Source organism: Macrosteles quadrilineatus, unplaced genomic scaffold (assembly GCF_028750875.1).
Source record: "Macrosteles quadrilineatus isolate MER2022 unplaced genomic scaffold, UCM_ALF_1.0 Scaffold_2__2_contigs__length_208266976, whole genome shotgun sequence".
Lineage (NCBI taxonomy): Eukaryota > Metazoa > Arthropoda > Insecta > Hemiptera > Cicadellidae > Macrosteles > Macrosteles quadrilineatus.
Window position 1 is genome coordinate 34,072,042 of NW_026542595.1, and position 19,726 is coordinate 34,091,767.

Genomic DNA, 19,726 nt, shown 5'->3' on the forward strand with positions numbered 1-19,726 from the left:
AAAATTACAGTAAAACAAACAAATAATCACACCTGATCTAAGGTAATACATTGAAAAAATAACAAACAAATAAGTACAGCTGAGGTATTTTTAACATCAGGTACATGGAAAGTTCCCTTTAGAAAGGAATTACGACCTTAAAGGGCAATTTATGAAATAATGGATAGTTTTGCGCAAGGTTTCTCGTCATGACGAACATTTTAAGTATACTAGGGGAACCCCGTCGAAATCGACGGTTACTTTCAAGGCACCTTAATTCATCTAACTGCGATGAATTGGGTGAAATATACATATTTTGAGCATTTAACATTGTTCAAAAAGTAATAAGTGTAAAAACAATAACAATATTGCGTTAGTTGCCAAATTTGGTCGTTCATTCAATGATTAAAATATTTCCTATCCTGTACGTCATCGGAGTTATTATTAGTATGTTATATGGTATCTCTTCCTTTGGTAGAACCTTTAAATAGTATTTAAATCGTATTGGTGGATCTTGTAGTTTAACACTTCCGCGACTTCATCAGTGTTTGAGAAAAAATATCTGTTTGTTGAGAAGACACGTTCTAACTTCAAAGGGAGGTATATCCGTTACAGTGTAAGTTTGATTTTCCTTCGTCACGTAGCATCAGTTCATATCGTACTTCTGTGCCAATGAATGAACCCTCTAGCATAGTTTTGAGAAATTGACTGTGGGGTTACTGATAAAGCTGGAATTCCTTGACATGGGGGATGTCAGTTAGTTGTCTCGGCCTTATCAATAACATAAAGTTGTCAATATAATCTCTCTACGGAATGTTAGGTGTAGTGGAATACATGAAGTAAAGTTGGCTTTTATTCTTGAACTGTTATGGGCCTCCTAGTTCATATGATCTTGGCGGCTTCATTGGCAATAAATAATGTAAATGACATAGCAATGGAACATTTCTAAAAAGCAAAAATACTGTAAAATGGCTGTTAAAATACTTTAATCCTTTAACACGTTTTTTTATGGCGACCATTCATAGTAGGTATTTTAAGCCAAGTATGAATGGAGATGAGTGTAGGATGAGTGGCACGATCTTGTAGTCTTGTTAGTGACTAAGGCCGACATTCCTTAGATACAGCTGTTAATTAATAGCCCATACAGCGAATGGTAACCAAGGGACCTACAGTTTATAGTTGAATTGGAACAATTTTTTTTGCATTGGTATTTATGAATTGGTATAATTATCAGGATAGCACTGCGGGTAGTCGTAGTACTCACTCGTGCGGACGTTAATCCACACCAGGGAGTATCGCATCCACAGTGCATTCCTATAAATATCCACAATTCGTGACCTCCTAGTAGCTGGATTACAGGACGACGCCACCCGTCCCAGTCAAAGAATTATGTGATCTAGTTTAAAAGGAATATGACCTTTCTGTCATGACAGTAGCTGCTTAAATAGTATTTTCTCTTTGTACCATATTTTACAGCCAAAATGTCGTGTTATTTTCAATAATTTTACTAATTCAGTGCGCCAAAGTCCGTAATATAGGCAGGTGCAAATAATTTGTGAAGATAGGTACCAATTTAGGCAATGTTTCTAAGCTTGGATTTTATTAGAGACAATAAGAGCAGATATTTCCACATAAATATTTGATATTTTGTAGAATGATATGATAAAATGTAGGCAAAAGTGGCGAAAAAGGCACACACCAACCCGTACAATAGATATAAGATAGTTCAATAAGAAATAATTTAAGAATTGCTGTGATAAAAGGATTTTCCACTGATTTCGTAATGGAACGTTATATTGCAAAACATGGCATGATAAAGATGAAAATCAATTTTAAAATCAGAAAATAACATTGCAAATACTTATTTGGTAGAATTCAACTCCCAATAAATATGTGTTGTTTGAAATACAATTTAAAAATGAACAGCTGTTTCATTAAGATTATTATTCTCATGGCCAAAATGTAAACAACTTTGTGGAGGGTTCTTTAAAGGCTTCTGGGGCAGACTCCTAAGGGATTTTGCTTAGTTTATCTTTTGATAAATCATCTACAGACCAAGACCTTTCTTTGGACACCTCTACGAAGTTTCTACGCCCAACCGTTCTCTCAAATTAGTGGGGACAAAGTTTCCAATCAAATATTTAGATTCCCCCATGTTAATCTTATGGGAGAAACTCCAACTTTGATGGCCTGTGGGGCAAAGCCCGAGGATTTTTACTACATGAATTGGTGAAAGGGGGCGTCTACACAAAAAATATTTTATTTTGACACGTCGTTTGTAAAAATCCGTCCATTATTAACGGAGGAGTAGTGTTTTCTAGAAATCGCCTTCACGTATTATATATAAGGATGGTTTATGGGGGTGTGACTTGTAGTTTTCTCAAAAGTTCATGGGTACTTTTGGCTTTATATATAGATGTATTTAATCGTTTTATGTATGTGAAAAGGTATATTACGACATGGCAATTACATTCTATCATTTTTTAAATATATTTTTCAATTCTCTACCAAATCAGTTACATTCTGTAGAATCGCCAAAACAATATGGAAAGATGGATGCTAAACCCTATCGAAGTTGTAAAATTTTAACTAATCAGACTTGTATATTCTACAGCGCATAACAGTTTATACGCGGTAAAAATAGCCATTCAGATATCTTTCCTAATCATATGAGTGTTATATGTTTAATTGGTTATATCCGTAGATTCCTGATTGTTTAAACCACACACAGTGAACGCGCTTTACATCAGATGGTAAAGCATGAATTATAATGCAGCTGACAAGCAGCCGAGATTACAGAGCGCCTATTGAACTAAGTAGCCCTAAAAGAAGAACAGATCGTCGGCCAGATTGCAGTGAGCTTATCGGAATGTGGAGCTGTAGCCGGAGGCCGGCACTGTAGCTCAGTCCGCCACTATAATTATATCCATTGTTGAAACAGATCAAATTTTCAAATCTGGAGTGGCGGCATTGTTATTGTTACTAAGATAAGACAAGGGCTTGTGTTCACATTACCCAGTCTACTGTTACTGCGTTGTGTCTTGTACCTCTGTACAACGACGTAAACTACCGGACCAATAACTGTACATATGTACAAGCGCTAAAGCACAGACAATATAATACTTTGTGTATTTCAAATCTGGAGTGGCTACATTGTTAAGGGCTTGTGTTCACATTACCCAGTCTACTAGTCTACTGTTACTGCGTTGTGTCTTGTACTTCTGTACCACTACGTAGCTAACTTTACAACCACTATTTTTTTCTCTCTGATGAACGACGAAACCAGGGGTTTATTAAGTTAAGTTTTTATTACGTTATTGGGGTGTTAATGCTCATTAGAAAATTATGTTTCTTAGTGTTGGTGACAAAGATTTAACTAGACCCATATAATTTTAAATATTTTATAAATTTATAGGCATGCTGGTAGATTCTGAGGACGACAAATCTGTTTTAACTCAATAGATTTTTTTATTTTTATTAATATATTGTTTTCTTTAACATGTTTATCTGGACCCTAAACAACCTGTAGACCCGAAAACCCCTATGCGGCCACTAATAACCTGATAGAACAGAAGCGATAATGGCGGCAATTGCTGCTAGGCTACTTGGGCAACTACTGCTGAGCTCATGATCAGGGATCGCTTGCTCACAGTCTTCAATCTAGAATTTTACTAGACTAAGATTTATTATTGAGCGGAGATCTCTTATTACACTCCTGCTTTGTTTTAGCGAATTTACCATATAGGGAATAAGCTATTACCGTAGTACTCATGGTAAGACCTGGACCCGGGACCGATTTACTTTTTCGTTTTGAGGTCCCTAGAGGCCAAAAACACCATCCGTCCAAATTCATAAATATATACCCGTCCTTCGTACGGGATTGGCATATAAGTATAAAATGCTTATTGCAGTTACTCAAGCTTTGCGTTTGAGATGGGGGAGGACACAATTTGATAAAATTTGCTTCTTTAAATTTATGGTATAGGTACTATAGTATTACACATCTACCATAGCCATAATATTCTAACACTTCGCCTAAACAATAGAGAAAAATAAATTGTTAAAGATTCGCATAGTATCACAAATGATTCATGAAATTAAAAACATAAAAGTAACTGTAAACAATCCTAGTTTGACAGTTATCGAACTTCAAACAAACAAACAAACACTCAAACTTTATTACTGTAGTAAGATTTATATATATATATATATATATATATATATATAAATTATCTAAATATATAAAAGGCAAAGCCCTCACTGACTCACTCACTCACTCACTCATCACTAATTCTCCCACTTCCCATTTACCTAGGAAGCTGAAATTTGGTACACTGATTCTTTAGGCATTAAATAGGAAAACTAAGTAGTTTTTATTCTGATCGGACTCTCGGGCTCCGCCCCAGTGGCTCTGGAGTTTCCCATGTTAACCTTATGATTTTTCATATTTAAAAGGAATTAATGAATCTTAACAGCTGTTTCAATTAAACAAGTTAGTTCTATTCTATGATGTTCAATAGCATTAAAGTTACAAGGATTACCAACAGGGTGCAGCACTATCATTTTTTTTTAAATTTATGACAACAGCTAATTTGCAACCAAAAGGTGAGTGAGCGTAGCGAACGAACTTCAACCTGGAGGCGAGTTAGCGTAGCGAACGAGCTAACCTGAAGGCAAGTGAGCGTAGCGAACGAGCTCCAACCTAAAGGTGAGTGAGCGTAGCGAACGAACTTCAACCAGGACATGATTGAGCCATGCGAATACTTATGAAGTTAAACGGGGCAAAGCCCGAGGGTACAGCTAGTACATATATATATTATATATATATATATGTATATATATATGTCCGTTAGCACGATAACTCGAGCAAAAATGATCCGATTTTGATGAAATTTTGTATAAACGTGTAAACCTACATTTATTCGAACTAGTTCGCGAACCAGCATGATCAGACTATAGGAACGGGGGTTTATGGGGGGTTTTATGGGGTAAAAATAGGGTTTTCCCATTTTTTACTCTAAAAACACAAGATTTCACAATTTCTTTCCAAAACATTTTGTAGACCTTAAAAAAAAACAAATAATTTTGTATATTGAAGCGTTATTGAGCGCCTAATGGTTGCGGAAAAAATTCTAAAAATTGTAAATTTTAAATTGCCTTGTTATTCTTATGGAGAATAAGTCAATTGTTGTAGTTTGCTTGTTTATGAACATATTTTGATCAAATTTGGAAAATACATTCATTTCTTACTAACATTAACATTAACATTAACATTAACATTTTACAAAAAAAAAACACTTTTTTACCCTCCCTGTTGCAGCATACCTAAGTACTCGTTAAACTAATTATATTTAAATAGGGAATATATTTGATATTTTTAAGGAGGCATTTTAGTGTAAATCCAATCAGGCTAATGGAAATTCGCTCAGTCTGCAGGTTTGCTGTGGCGGGGGTATTTTCACATACTAATTAACGGCTGAAGCGATCCGCGTGAAATTTAGTAATCAACAATTTGGAGGTATAAATCTGAAATGGTACTAATCATACTAAAGGGCTTTTCTCCATGTGAATTTAAATTTTCAGAAATTTTCCATGGGCCTTTTGGGTTTATTGGTCGTCATGACATTATTTGCAAGATAACAATAAAAAGGTAAACAGAAGAAGAGTCTTAACATAATATGTTAGTCAACGAATCCTCTAAAATAGCACGTTACTAATACAGAACAAAAGGGAACAATAATCAGATTAATGTAGTTGAGCATAATTTTATTTACTAAAAAAAAAAACTTATCAGGGTCACCATAGAATGCCCAGAATTAGGCTAGTGCACCAATGATTTATATACTACAATGTTAACCAAATATACCAATAGCATCGACTATGGATATGCCAACTGCAAGTAGACATTCCATTTAACGTGAACCAGACACACCATTGACTTTGGTAATCCTATATACTAAAAAACTTTTGCAAAACTTATGACAGCTAGCCTGACCTTACTACTGGACAGAATTACATGCGGTTGGTACGAAATGAAAGATATTTACCTGTAGATGTGCAGAGTCCCTTTATAAATTAAAATAGGCTCACAAATAAGCACGAAAAATGAATTTGAAATTTTAAAAAAATTAACATGGGTCTTATGGGTTGCTATGGTGATGACGAAATAACAAAAAAATATAAACAGAAAATCAAAACAAATGGAAGACATTCCAATCACATGTTTTATTTACAGTGTGGGGTGAAAATAGAGAAGTTCGCACAAAACATACTTTTGGTCGATTTTTCGACCACGGGGCATGCTGTGAACCAAAGATAACTGACTTGGGATATACTGTACTGCAAGTAGACATCACATTGACGAGAACTAGAGATACCGTTTGACTTTGGATACTGCAAATAGACAATTCATATATGTGAACCAAATATACCACCGACTTTGGATACGTACTGCAAGATTTCTCATTTATGTGAACCAGATGTATTATTGACTATGGATACTGCAAGTAGACATCCCATTTATGTGAATCAGATGTACAATAATTGACTTTGGAGACATCTCAATTACGTAAACAAGATTTAGCATTGACTTTATGATAACGCAAGTATGCATCCTATTTACGTTAACCCGATGTAGCATATTGACTTTGGAAAAATATTGAATGAATGTGCTAGCTCCGCTCAGTATTGCAACCAGACTAATGCATTGTACACATATATATGGATCAGCCGGAGACAATTTTTATGTTAGTTTTGTTCTGTTCCAGGAGAGTGTTATGGCCTAATCACTCAAATCATATTTATTGACATGGAGGGTTGCGTCATCTGTCCTCCCGAACTTCAAGAATACACTTAAAGGGAAAATTGTTATTATTCCTGTAACAAATGATTTGTATGTTGGGATATTATAGAGAAAATTATTATCCTATCCTATACTATAATATGAGTAAAGTTTGCATGATTGAACCCCAAACAAACAAACCCAAAAACTTTCACATTTATAATATTAGTACCTATGATTAAATAATGATTGAGATATAAGAGGATAACATAATAAATGTATAGGTGAGTAATAGTTCAAAAGACCAGAGGAGTAATGTTGAAATTGATAATATGTGAGAGAGAGATAATAAACACACTTATTTAATGGTTACAAGAGTACAACCATTGACTATTGGATGCAGAAGGTACAACCATAGACTAACCAACACATGTAGACTTCTCAACCCATTGTAAATTTTGAAGCTCGTTTTTCAAGTCTAGTACATTTTGGTGACAAATCGCTAGTAAGTGTCAAACAATTTTGTTTCTACTATTTTAGGGATAATTTCATTATTTGTGCTTTTGTTTGGTTATATGACTAGGGAACGAGTTATTGTTTAGATTTGATCGTTTTATTAAGTTGAAAGATATTTTAAACTACTGAAATAACTTGTAAGAAATTGTAAACACAACACGACCCCTACAATGCACTGTATGAAACAACAATAAATTGTCTTCAGCTGATCCATAAGGATGACAAATCTACTAAGAGAATGTGTTTTAATTTTGGTACAACAAGACTGTTGTATTTACTTTTAAATATAGGCTAACTAGCAGAGTGGGGTTGGCATGTAAGTTTAAAATGCTTATTGCAGTTATACTCAAGCTTTGCGTTTGCAATGGGGAAGGACACATTTTGATAAAATTTCCTTCTTTAAATTGACGGTATACTAATGGTATTACACATCTACCATAGCCATAATGAACCCCATGTGTTTGTAGTTCATGTTTTACCACTTCCCCTAAACAATAAAGAAAAATAAATTATTACGAATTCACAAAAAATTACAAATTATTCATGACACTTTAAAATATAAACATAACTGTAAACAATCCTACTTTGACAGTTCTCATTGCGTATCACAGTTTTTTGTTGCTGCTTCGTTCAAATTAGCTGTTTACATAAATGCAAAAAAAATTATAGTGCTGCACCCTGTTGGTAAATCTTAAAACTTTTTAATGCTTTTGTATATCATAGAACCAACTTTTTTAGTTGAAACAGCTGACTAAATTCTATAATCTTACTAATATTATAAATCTGAAAGTTTGTGAGTTTGTGTGTGTGTTTGTTGCTCAATCACGCATAAACTACAGGACGGATTGGGCTGAAATTTGGCATGATGATAGCTCACATTCCCGATTAACATTAAAGCATATTATTATCCCAAAAATCCTTTCGGGCTCCACCCCAGTGGCTCTGTAGTTCCCCATGTTAACCTTATGGTTTTTCATATTTAAAAGGAATTAATGAATCTTAACAGCTGTTTCAATTAAACAAGTTGGTTCTGTTCTATGATGTTCAATAGCATAAAAGTTACAAGGATTACCAACAGGGTGCAGCACTATTTTTATTTTTTTAATTTATGACAACAGCTAATTTCCAACCAAAAGGTGAGTGAGTGTAGCGAACAAACTTCAACCTGGAGGCGAGTTAGCGTAGCGAACGAGCTAACCTGAAGGCAAGTGAGCGCAGCCAACGAGCTCCAACCTAAAGGTGAGTGAGCGTAGCGAACGAACTTCAACCAGGACGTGAATGAGCCATGCGCATACTTATGAAGCTAAACGGGGCAAAGCCCGCGGGTACAGCTAGTCTTCTATATATATAATTCTGTAAGACCAAATTTTTACCAGAAAATTGTGAACGTCTGGCAAGTCGCAGAAAAGTGGGAGAGGTCTTAAATTAAAGATCTTGACACCAGGGACTCGGGAAAAATAGCAGAATTCCCAGAAAGTTACCAGAAAACGAGATATAACGTAAAATATTTTCCATAAGAAAAGCATGGGGACTGAAAAACGTCTGCATTCTAATCAGCTGTTACTTATTCATTTGCAATGTTTACATTTATTCCGAAAGTCAATGTTGTTAAATAACGTTTCAAAATGAAATGTATTTGTTTAATTTTTTCCGTTTTTATAATGAGTGAAGTAACTAGACAGGGTTAGGGGAAGACCTGCAATACGTGGAAGAGCCAGGAATTCAACTGACACAAGAAATGCTGAAGGAGAGCGTCATGTAAGGCCTAACTATGAAAGAAATCCACACGATGGTTTACAAGTTACAACCTGCCTTCAGAAGAACGCTGGAAAATGAGTTGAGTGTTGTTACTCAAAATCTAGGTCCTCTTCACAGCACTTGCATACATTGTGGCACATTTCACTCCGCAGAGGAGGCCACAAATGGACATATCAACGCATGTTGCCACAATGGACTCTTTAACATGCCCCAACCACAAGTAAATGACGAACTGTTTTTACATGACTCTAACTTAAAAAAAAAAAAACATAAGGCAATACAACAGTGCAATGGCTATGGCGTCGGTTTCCGCTATACAAAAAGAGATTCCGGGAAAAGGGCCTTACTGTTTTAAAATTCAGGGACAAATTCATAGATATATTTATGACTTACTACCGCAAAATGGGGAGTTGCCTTCATGTGCTTCATATGGACAATTTGTATTTCATTGACACCCAGCAACTAATATACGACTCCAACGGAAGGAAAACCAAGATATAGGCCTAAAACAAGAAACAATGTTAATTTTAAGTACAGTAACATAAAATTGATTATTTTAAAAATGTATTTTAAGTATTTGTCTTTTTACATATAGTTTTATTGTAGTCAGTCTAAATTAGGGGCAAAGGCCCCTACACGCCACTAGTTCCCTTTAAAAATGAATACTCGCATAAGGTTAACATGGGGAACTACAGAGCCACTGGGGCGGAGCCCGAAAGGATTTTTGAGATAAGAATATGCCTATATGTTAATCGGGAATGTGAGCTATCATCATGCAAAATTTCAGCCCAATCCATCCAGTGGTTTATGCGTGATTGAGCAACAAACACACACACAAACTCACAAACTTTCAGATTTATAATATTAGTAAGATTATAGAATTTAGTCAGCTGTTTCAACTAAAAAAACTTCAAACAAACAAACAAAAACACAAACTTTCACATTTATAATATATTTTTTTTTTTTAATAGTAAGATAAGATATATGTTTTGACAGTTCAATAAATTAAATATGAATACAACACAATGTATGTCATATGTTACTGGGATAAGAAATGTGCAGTAAGTTTAACATAAATTTTTACAAATTTCCTGATCATCCTATTCATGATAAATGCAACCCAATAATTTAAATCAATGCATATACCTTCTGAATATAAGAATAATTTAAGATGTATATAGGAATAATTATACCGTTTGGTATGTGATTCACTTTTGTTGTGAACTTTTAAATTAGTTCTGAAGGGTGTTTATTGATAATTTATTGTAAATAAGGTGTACCAGTAATATGTAGGGTTCCCAGAGACCCTCCATAAAAAAAGAGGACAATTATTACTCGCGGAATTTGCCTTGGAGGGGGGGGGGGGTCACCTCAATATTTTTTTTTTAATTTAGAGTTACTTTTATGTGTTTTAATGGCTTTTAAAAAAATGTAGTAGGGCTACTGATATCTATTATTTTGCTAGCCCTACCAAAATAGTGATAGTGATAGTGCCTTACTATCACTATAATATTTGCTTTTAATTTTCATTCATAGGGATGCTTTTATGTTAACAGTGCTATAGTAAAAATTTGGCACCTTTAGGCTTTTAACTCCAAATCTGTTGTCTGGATTACTGGACCCTCCTCACTTAATATAAAATTACCAGTGCACCTGTTGCTCGAATTTGAGCAATTAAAGTATTACAGGTGTTATTTCAAAACGAATATCAGTCATAATTTCCGATTACTTAAAAGATTCAACTCAAAGATAATGTAATCACTCCACTCCAGTTATCGAAACTGAAAACAAACTCGCTCTGAAAACGAACGCTCTTGTGTGTATCATGTGTTTACTATGAACAGCTGTAGTTAATATGAATTCTTCGTCTGTATAAGTAAACAAAATCTTTTCTTCTAAGAAATACATTGGGGTTTTGATGGCCTGTGGGGCTAAGCCCGAGGACTTTTATTACAGGAATTGGTGAAAGGGGGAGTCTACACAAAAAATACTTAATTTTGACACATCGTTTGTAAAAATCCGTCCATTATTAACGGAGGAGTAGTGTTTTGTAGAAATCGCCTTCACGTATTATATATAAAGGATTAGATTAGAAACATGTTTTGCTAGGAGTCTTTAAACAACACATTTTGAAGTTTAGTGGTATAATCCATGGACGATCCAAAATCTGGTGATGTTTTTACTACAGTGTGAAAAGCAGTTTCTTCAGCAACACGAGCAAAATGATTGAATTTAGAGTCATGTTTAAAGAACAAAACTGTCAATTTCGGAGGATGATGCAACTGCTTTTAACAAGAGTAGACATTTTTCGCAACTAATCCATTTTTTAACTTGACTGAAAATACACATTTTCTTTTCGGCATTAGTAGGGTCTAGGAACGTAAAGAATGACGTGTGTAGGAGTGTAAACGCGGTAAGCAGACGAGGAGCTAGCTGTAGTTAGATAGTCGGTGGTCTGGGTGGTGGTGAGCAGAGACAGAGAGCTGGGTTAATTTTGCCAACCTTAAGTTTCATAAACAAAATTTGATCCAAAAGGAAACAAAACTTCTAAATGTGAGATATCATTACAGTGACACAATATTTTGATTTATATTAGTTTCCAATTTCATTCTCATCCCGGGCAATCGATGATAAGAGCTAATTACTAATACCAGGCCTACTATAAGAGTTCAGGAATTATTTTATTTCTTTTCAGTCTAAATCCCGGACATTTTAAGGTTTTGCCAAAAATCCCCCCGGACGTTTTTTATGCACCCAAAAAGAGGACGTGTCCGGGAAAATGAGGACGTCTGGGATCCCTAGTAATATGGTTTTTTACATGCTCAAACAGAGCATACAAAAACACCAAGTTGGGTCTTTTTCACAATAAATTTCCAATCACACTAAAACCTTTTAGACATTCCATCCCCATGTTAAATTTGTAGCCAGTTTTCTAACCAAAATTGTCGTAGTTGATGTGAGCCGACAGATTGTGCTGACCTAAATTACTGATTTCTCTAAATACAGTACACAATCTTATTTACCAATTCAAACTAATGGAATGACTTATTGTGAGCTATAGCAACTGGTATGACCCATAAACAAACTTGGCCAGCAACAAAAAGTGTGTAGCTCACAAAATGTGAGTTTGTTTTGTCGTTAAACAGTGTCTTATGGTAAGCTACTTGTAATTTGAGTTGTGTTAAAAAATCCTGTACAATCTATATGATTGCAATCAGCTAATGGACCTGCACTGTGTTACAGGTAGTAGGCTGCAATGGCATACACTTCACCGGATCGGCTGTCGCCCATGGTGTGTCCCCTGGCTAAGTTGGGCAGAACGTCACCATCATCCCCTGACCAGCGTTACCTGCGAGCGTCTCCTGCATCCATAGACCAGTCTTACCACAGCCCCCTGGGCAGCTACAGCGGCTACTCGCAACATGTGTCGCTACTAGGACGTTCTTCTCCCTGTCCGGACCAAGGGTACCATACCCTGGTGTCCCCCAGCCCCCCGTGCTGGGCCGAGACGGCTCTGACCAAAGGCAAGCGCGGACAGACTCGACCCAGCAACTTCGACCGACTCCCGGACGATGTGGTGCTCAAGGTGTTTTCGTGGCTGTCCAGCAGCGAGTTGTGTGTGTGCGCGCGGGTGTGCCACCGATGGGAGACCCTGGCGTGGGAGCCGTCACTGTGGCGCACCATCACACTGGCTGGCGAGGGCATGTGCGGTGACAAGGCGGTGCGGGGAGTGTTGCGGCGACTGTGTGGTCAGAACAGGACTGGTGCGTGTCCCATGGTAGAGCGGGTGTTCATCAGCGAAGGTGCGCGACTGACAGACAAGGGACTGACACTGCTGGCCCGTCGCTGTCCAGAGCTGACCCATGTCCAGCTACAAGGCTGCTCGGCCATCACCAACACCGCTATCTTTGATTTGGCTACTAGATCGACCAATCTACAACACTTAGACATTACTGGTAAACACTCTTGATAATGAAAGTAGTACCTATAGGACAATTTAATTTAGTTTGACTGTAGATTTAGCATAATGGAACGTAATTAGGGGGACAAAGCAGCTCCACATTAACGTGTATTTTCACGTTTGTGAATTTAATCAGAACTATTTACTGTGGCTTCTAATTAATTAAAAAACATTGTTTTCCTGTCCAAATCATGAGATTGAAATTAAAAAAAAATATATTGTGATATTTTTGTGATATTAAATATGCAGACTGCAGAAATTTTTCAATCCAACTTTGATAATTTGATGTTGGCTATGTATTCAGAATTTAAATTTAGACGTAGTTAGAGTTATAGAACAGCTATTAACCTACCCATGCATGGTCAAACATGATGGCCAAGCAGTTGGGTTGGGTTACCGACACACTTGTGTTGCCCAGATCTGAGATTTTGTCACCCAGTGACTATGGTGCCGGCATATTTTTTTTAATGATTCCCATTTTAAATGTATCGGAATTTAAAAAAGTAACATTATGTAAATATTTTAGAGTATTGAGCTGTGATTTCGGCCCAAAAGAGGTTGTGAAGGGAGCCTTGGCCCGTTACAACGTTCTAGAATACGTAATTAAGTGAGATTCAATGGACTATTTACAAGCATATATAATAAAAAATTCATTAAAATATACGTAGAAATGTGTGATTTTCACTTTAATTTATGCAATAATTTCCAGGGGGGAACGCTCGGACCCCCTTTTTGATGGGGGGTATTCCTCCCAGACCCCCCGGTAAGTCCGGCGCCACTTTCGCCCAGTGGAAATCCCTTAAAATATGTTCTGGTTGGGTGACAGATTGGAGGTTGGGAGGCATCCATACACGGTCCAACCGTGGATCGAGTCTGCTGAAGTGTAGTGCAGGGGAGGTAATCAGTTTCGACCTTCTTTTCAGGGGGGGGGGTATTGTATATCCTGCAGACCACCCGCTTTAGTGCAGACTTTAAGCTTATCCATATCTCCCCCCAAAGCCATGTTATAGATACTCCACTGCTATGTACAAAACACAACTAGAACAGCTACCACTCCAGGCTAACCGAGGCTGTGTACGTCGAGCCGCTCAATGTCGCCCATTCACAACCCAACATGTTGGATACTTGGTTCGACTTGGCCCATCCTGTCGAGCCGAGCATTAAACCCAACATATCTGTCAAGCACTTTGGAACGGCTTCCTTACACGGTCAAACATGTTGGCAGAGCGTGTATGTGTAATTTTACTTACTCCCTATATGGAAAATTTGCTACAATATGGTACCTAACTAAAATCATATGGCAATCAAAGGAAATATAATAATGTCAACGTCAACATATTCTTCATGAAATGGTAATAAAAGTATGAGTTTAGTATGGTTAGGTCTCCTAAATCTTTTTGAAATGCTCATTAAACTTATCTTGACACAGACTATAAACATTGTTGGTCAAGATACAAATAGTTACAATCTACTTGAACATTGTTGGTTTTTGTACAGGATGTGTGCTAGTGTCTTGTATCAGTGTAACTCCGGGCCCTGAACCGCCCCGTCGTCTGCTGCTGCAGTTTATCGACCTCACTGACTGTGCTGCAGTTGATGATGGAGGACTCAGAGTTATCGTTAGGAACTGTCCTCACTTGGTCTACTTGTACCTGCGAAGATGTTCGAAGATCACTGGTTAGTGTTATAAACTACACATAGATCTAAGTATTGGTTTTAGTTAGTTAGTTTAAACATGGTCTACTAGACCATTTGGCTTATTTTCTACCCTTGTTAAACACACTGGATGCAATTTTAGAGAAAAGTTATTTAAATTGCGACAGCAGTAGGGTACCGTACTGTGTATTTATTAAAAATATACAGGGTTAGGCAAAAGTCTGGAACCCCCCAATTAACTTTTTAACGAGTTGCAGTAGGAAAACCAAACTCGGCATATATTTACAACATAAGAAATTGCACTTTTTCATCAAAGTTACTACTTTGCCCTAGACCCAAAAATGGGGTATTTTGGGGGAAGCCCCAAATTTTCAAATCTAAACACCTATCATGTGACCCCTCATTTTAAAGGGTTTCTCAAGACAAATTAAATGGTGCTAACTAGAGGTCAATATCGCACCCCTAATCAAAAAGGCAGTCATTTTTAAATTTCCCCTATTAACTTTTTAACAGGTTATAGCAGGAAAACTAAACTCAGCATACCTTTTTACCTTTATAAAAAAAGAGAATTCACCTTTTGGTCAGTATTAAAATATTGAATTTTCAAAGTTAACTGGGGGTGTCTAGACTTAATCTTGCTTGCTCATCTTAAATAATTAAAATTGCTGCCATTTTGATTAGGGGTGCGATATTGACCTCTGGTTTGCTCCATTTAATTTCTCTTGATAAACCCTTTAAAATGAGGGGTCACATGATGGGTGTTTATTTTTGAAAATTTGGGGCTGCCCCCAAAATACCCCATTTTGGGGTAAAAGTTGTAACTTTGATGAAAAAGTGCAATTTCTTATGTTGTAAATATGTGTAGAGTTTGGTTTTCCTACTGCAACGCGTTAAAAAGTTAATTGGGGGGTTCCAGACCCTTATCTATATACCTCAGCTGAGGACCTCAATTAATTGTAACATCATATGAACAGATACAGAGTGAGTCTCTTTGTTACGGTATATTCTTTATGAATTTCTTATGTTATCGCCCCAGGACTTCCAACTATTCCATATACACAATACATATACACATTATCAGTCCTCTATCATAAAATTGTCCTGTATCAGTTGCTTACTGTTCAATATATGTACTGCATTACTCAAATATTTTCAAACTGCTCTGTTCTAGTCCTCTTGTCAAACTACATAAACTGTATCAGTCATCTACTTTTCATCTTTGCTATACCAGTAGTTTTTACTGTGCCTTCTGCACTGTTTATCAGCTGTTTTCTGTGATGCCCTTGCTGGTGCCTTGGAGGCTTCGCTTTCTTTCAACCTACACTACATCAATCATATTCTCTGATTTGTCAATTTGGATTTTTTGTAATATGATGCAAATGTAAAGCCTTAATTAATTATAATAATTGTACATTATCCCGATCAATCAAATATTGTTTGACAAATTACCACAAAAATGGTGGTCCATACCAGCAGATTTTCCCATATACTAATTGACTTATTTCTAAGTAGGCCTACATGTCTTAATTTATTGTTTTCTAGATTGGTTGAATTGTAGTCTTGACTACGTGTTTTATGTATTTTAAGACAAAACTAGAGGACCCATGCAGAATGCGCTGCTCCGCAGCATAAAAAAAAACATCATATCCGAGAAATACTTAAATTTATGATTTATGATTGAGTAATACAGTACAGTATCTTGAACTCAACTCATTCAAAGAATCAATTTAAAGCCTATAGTTTACTGATTATTTTGAGTCAAAAACAGACAAAAAAAAAACAAGAACAATACTGGAGCTATTGATTTTTAATCATAGAAAAACATCTTATAAAAAAATCATTCAATCATTTAATTTGAGACCTAGAAAGCATTTTTAAAGCACAGTCCATTAGTGATTTTGGCATTTGTTTGATGATCGAAGAATCTTAGGAGCTTCTGACATATAGGTCCAGAAACCAACGGGTTTTGCAGGTATCCTGTTTACCTGTTCATTCTATGTTATTCTGTTTTTACCTTCTACATATACAGGGTGACAAAAAAGTCTGGAAACGGCTTAATATCTTTTTAACTAAATCAGTTAGAAAATTGAAACCTTTCACATAAACTTACATCTATGAAAACTACTTTTTTCAAGCATTACCTGTTTCTTACCTTCATCAGTGGACGGTCCATGAGGAGTAGGTACATAATCTTTAATGTAAGCATAGGTTGATATGCACATAATTTTAAAGGTGCAAGTCAAGCCCTGGCCCCCCAAAGCCCTGGCCTGCCCTGGTTTAAGGGTGCTGGTCAAGTGGAGTTCATTGCCGGAAACCGCGTCAAAAAAGGTTAATCTGTTACAAAATGGCGGCAGTCCAAAGTTCTTGCAGAAAATACCTCCACAGGCCTTAGTATTGGTAAATAAATACTCGTATTAAACATTAGCTTGAGAGCTGAAAATCAACTAGCTCATTGACTAAGTTTATTCAATCCCCAAAACAAATTTAACTGGGTTTCAGATTTCCCGGCTAATGTTGACTATTAGTATTTTACCAATACTAAGGCCTGTGCAAGATATTCTGCAAGAACTTTGGACTGCCGCCATTTTGTAACAGATTAACCTTTTTTGACGCGGTTTCCGGCAATGAACTCCACTTGACCAGACCTTTAAAATGATGTGCATATCAACCTATGCTTACATTAAAGATTATTTACCTACTCCTCATGGGCCGTCCCCTGGTGAAGGGGGGAAAATGGTAATGCTTGCAAAAAGTACTTTTCATTTATATAAGTTGATGTGAAAGGTTTGAATTTTCTCACAAATTTAGTTCAAATGATGATATCAAGCCGTTTCCAGACTTTTTTGTCACCCTGTATAATATCATTTCTAGGGAGTATTCTTAACAGACTAAATCATTTGATTTGATCAGAAAAAATAAAAAAAGAATAAGATAGTTGCAAATAAATAGCAGGTTAATAAAATATTCTGTATTAGCTTTTAATTTAAAGCCTGCTCTGATTTCCCAACTGGATGTCATGTTCTCTACATTCAAAGTAGGTTATCTAGTAAAACAAAACAATATTCTGTATCGTCCAACACTAACTAGAGAGATGCTACTGTTTATTAAGAAAGATTGTTTTACAGACGCAGGCATCAAGTTTATTCCGAGCTTCTGTTCAACGCTGCGAGAACTCAGTGTATCCGACTGTCATCAAGTGACGGACTTTGGACTTTACGAGTTGGCTAAGCTGGGGGCCACACTGCGCTACTTGTCAGTGGCTAAATGTGTACAAGTGAGCGACGCTGGGCTCAAGGTGATCGCAAGACGCTGCTACAAACTCAGATATCTTAACGCACGAGGCTGTGAAGCTGTCAGTGATGATGCTATTACAGTTTTAGCACGGTCTTGTCCCAGACTGCGAGCTCTCGACATCGGAAAATGTGATGTCAGTGACGCTGGACTGCGTGCTTTGGCAGAAAGCTGTCCAAACTTGAAAAAACTAAGTTTGCGACAATGTGACCTTGTGACTGATAGAGGAGTGCAATGTATCGCCTACTACTGTAGGGGCCTACAACAACTGAACATTCAGGATTGCCAGATATCACTTGAAGGTTACAGAGCTGTTAAAAAATATTGCAAGAGATGTATTATAGAACATACAAATCCCGGATTTTTCTAACTCATGTAGGATGATTCCATTTGGGAATTGTTGGTTAAAATTTAGTCGTTGATGGTTTCAGAGAACTATTACTGATTTATAATCCAGTACTGGTATCAAAAATTTAAATGGTAAGCACTGAATGGATTCTTTGACTTAAAGAACAAAAACAATTGTTTATTGGATATACTGTAATTAATACGGATTAAAGTTATAACCTTGACAAAAGATACGTTTTAAACTTGGAAAACACTGTTTAAGACCTTGAACTTAAATCAACTATTTTAATAAGAATACCAAGAATGGGAAAAAACTAAATAAGAATAAATTTTTATAACAATATCGATGTAACAAAATTTTGTTGACACTAGCGATCAGGATTAGCAACATGACCAGACATAAAAAACAAACTCTAGATTTTAGAATGGGATGAGAAGTCATTTTTTTTAGTTAGTCTATGCTATTGCTAATACAAACATTAGCACACAGGTTCAAAATAACTAGCATCTCAGGGTCCTGGTCAAAAACCGATGATAACCTCTCTTGCGAAGGAGTGGGGAGCGTGACGTCACTATCTTCTCTTGAGGGATACCATTACCGCAACGATGCGAAGTTTAGCCATCGGTGAGGTGTAGTGGATAGAGTCTCGGCTGATGTCCATGAGCCAACCAGATCGAATCCCACCGGTGACACTAACTTTTTGTCAATGATTTTGCTTAGAATGGGATTACTTCTTAACTGTACATCTTTTTTTTTAGAATTTGAGGCATTTATAATTTTATTTTATGGACAGAACTATTTTTTCGATTAGTAAACCTTCATTCGATTTTTACCTTATACCTTTTTTATATCATCAGCAAGTTTGGTTCGTTATGTTTGGTTATGACAGTTTAATTTTATAATTAAGAAATTATACAATTAATTTTATAATTAAGAAATTATACAATTAATTTTATAATTTTTCTTTAATCCACGTGAGAGGCTCTCCCACAATCCCCCACTCCTTCACAGAAGAGGTTCTCATTGGTTTTTGAACAGCCCCCTAAGACCAGACCCCTGACACGATTTAGTTTAGAAATATAGTTAAAAAAGTCAAAAGTGCTGTTTAGTGCTTTGTTTATCCATGTTCTCTAAACAGATGTAAAAAATTTAAATTTTGTTTACAATTCGGTCAGCTTAAGATTGCTTTTTCTATCTTTGTAACCGTATGTAATCATATGTATCTAATCTTGGAATATAAGTTATGCCAAACTAACTTTTTAATAATCTAGGTATTTCAATGTTACTTTGACGGTTTTGTATCAAATTTATAATACTTAGCTACTTTATACATAATTGTAGAAAACTGTATTTTATTGTATATAGATAGAGCTGTAGAAATCTGTTTATACATATTTGTATCAAATTTTTAATTTATAAAGATATTATATTGTTT

At 36.1% G+C, this 19,726-nt stretch overlaps 1 protein-coding gene across 1 annotated transcript in view; it reads left to right on the forward strand.

Moving 5' to 3' along the window:
• LOC128987845 (F-box/LRR-repeat protein 7) overlaps window positions 1-19,726 on the forward strand; it is a 35,862-nt gene extending 16,136 nt beyond the window's left edge. Inside the window, exons 2-4 of the mRNA XM_054408886.1 lie at window positions 12,278-12,990; window positions 14,493-14,672; window positions 17,777-19,726. Coding sequence (XP_054264861.1) covers window positions 12,291-12,990; window positions 14,493-14,672; window positions 17,777-18,312 — 1,416 coding nt within the window. The 5' untranslated portion in view covers window positions 12,278-12,290 and the 3' untranslated portion in view covers window positions 18,313-19,726. The remainder of the gene's footprint in view (window positions 1-12,277; window positions 12,991-14,492; window positions 14,673-17,776) is intronic.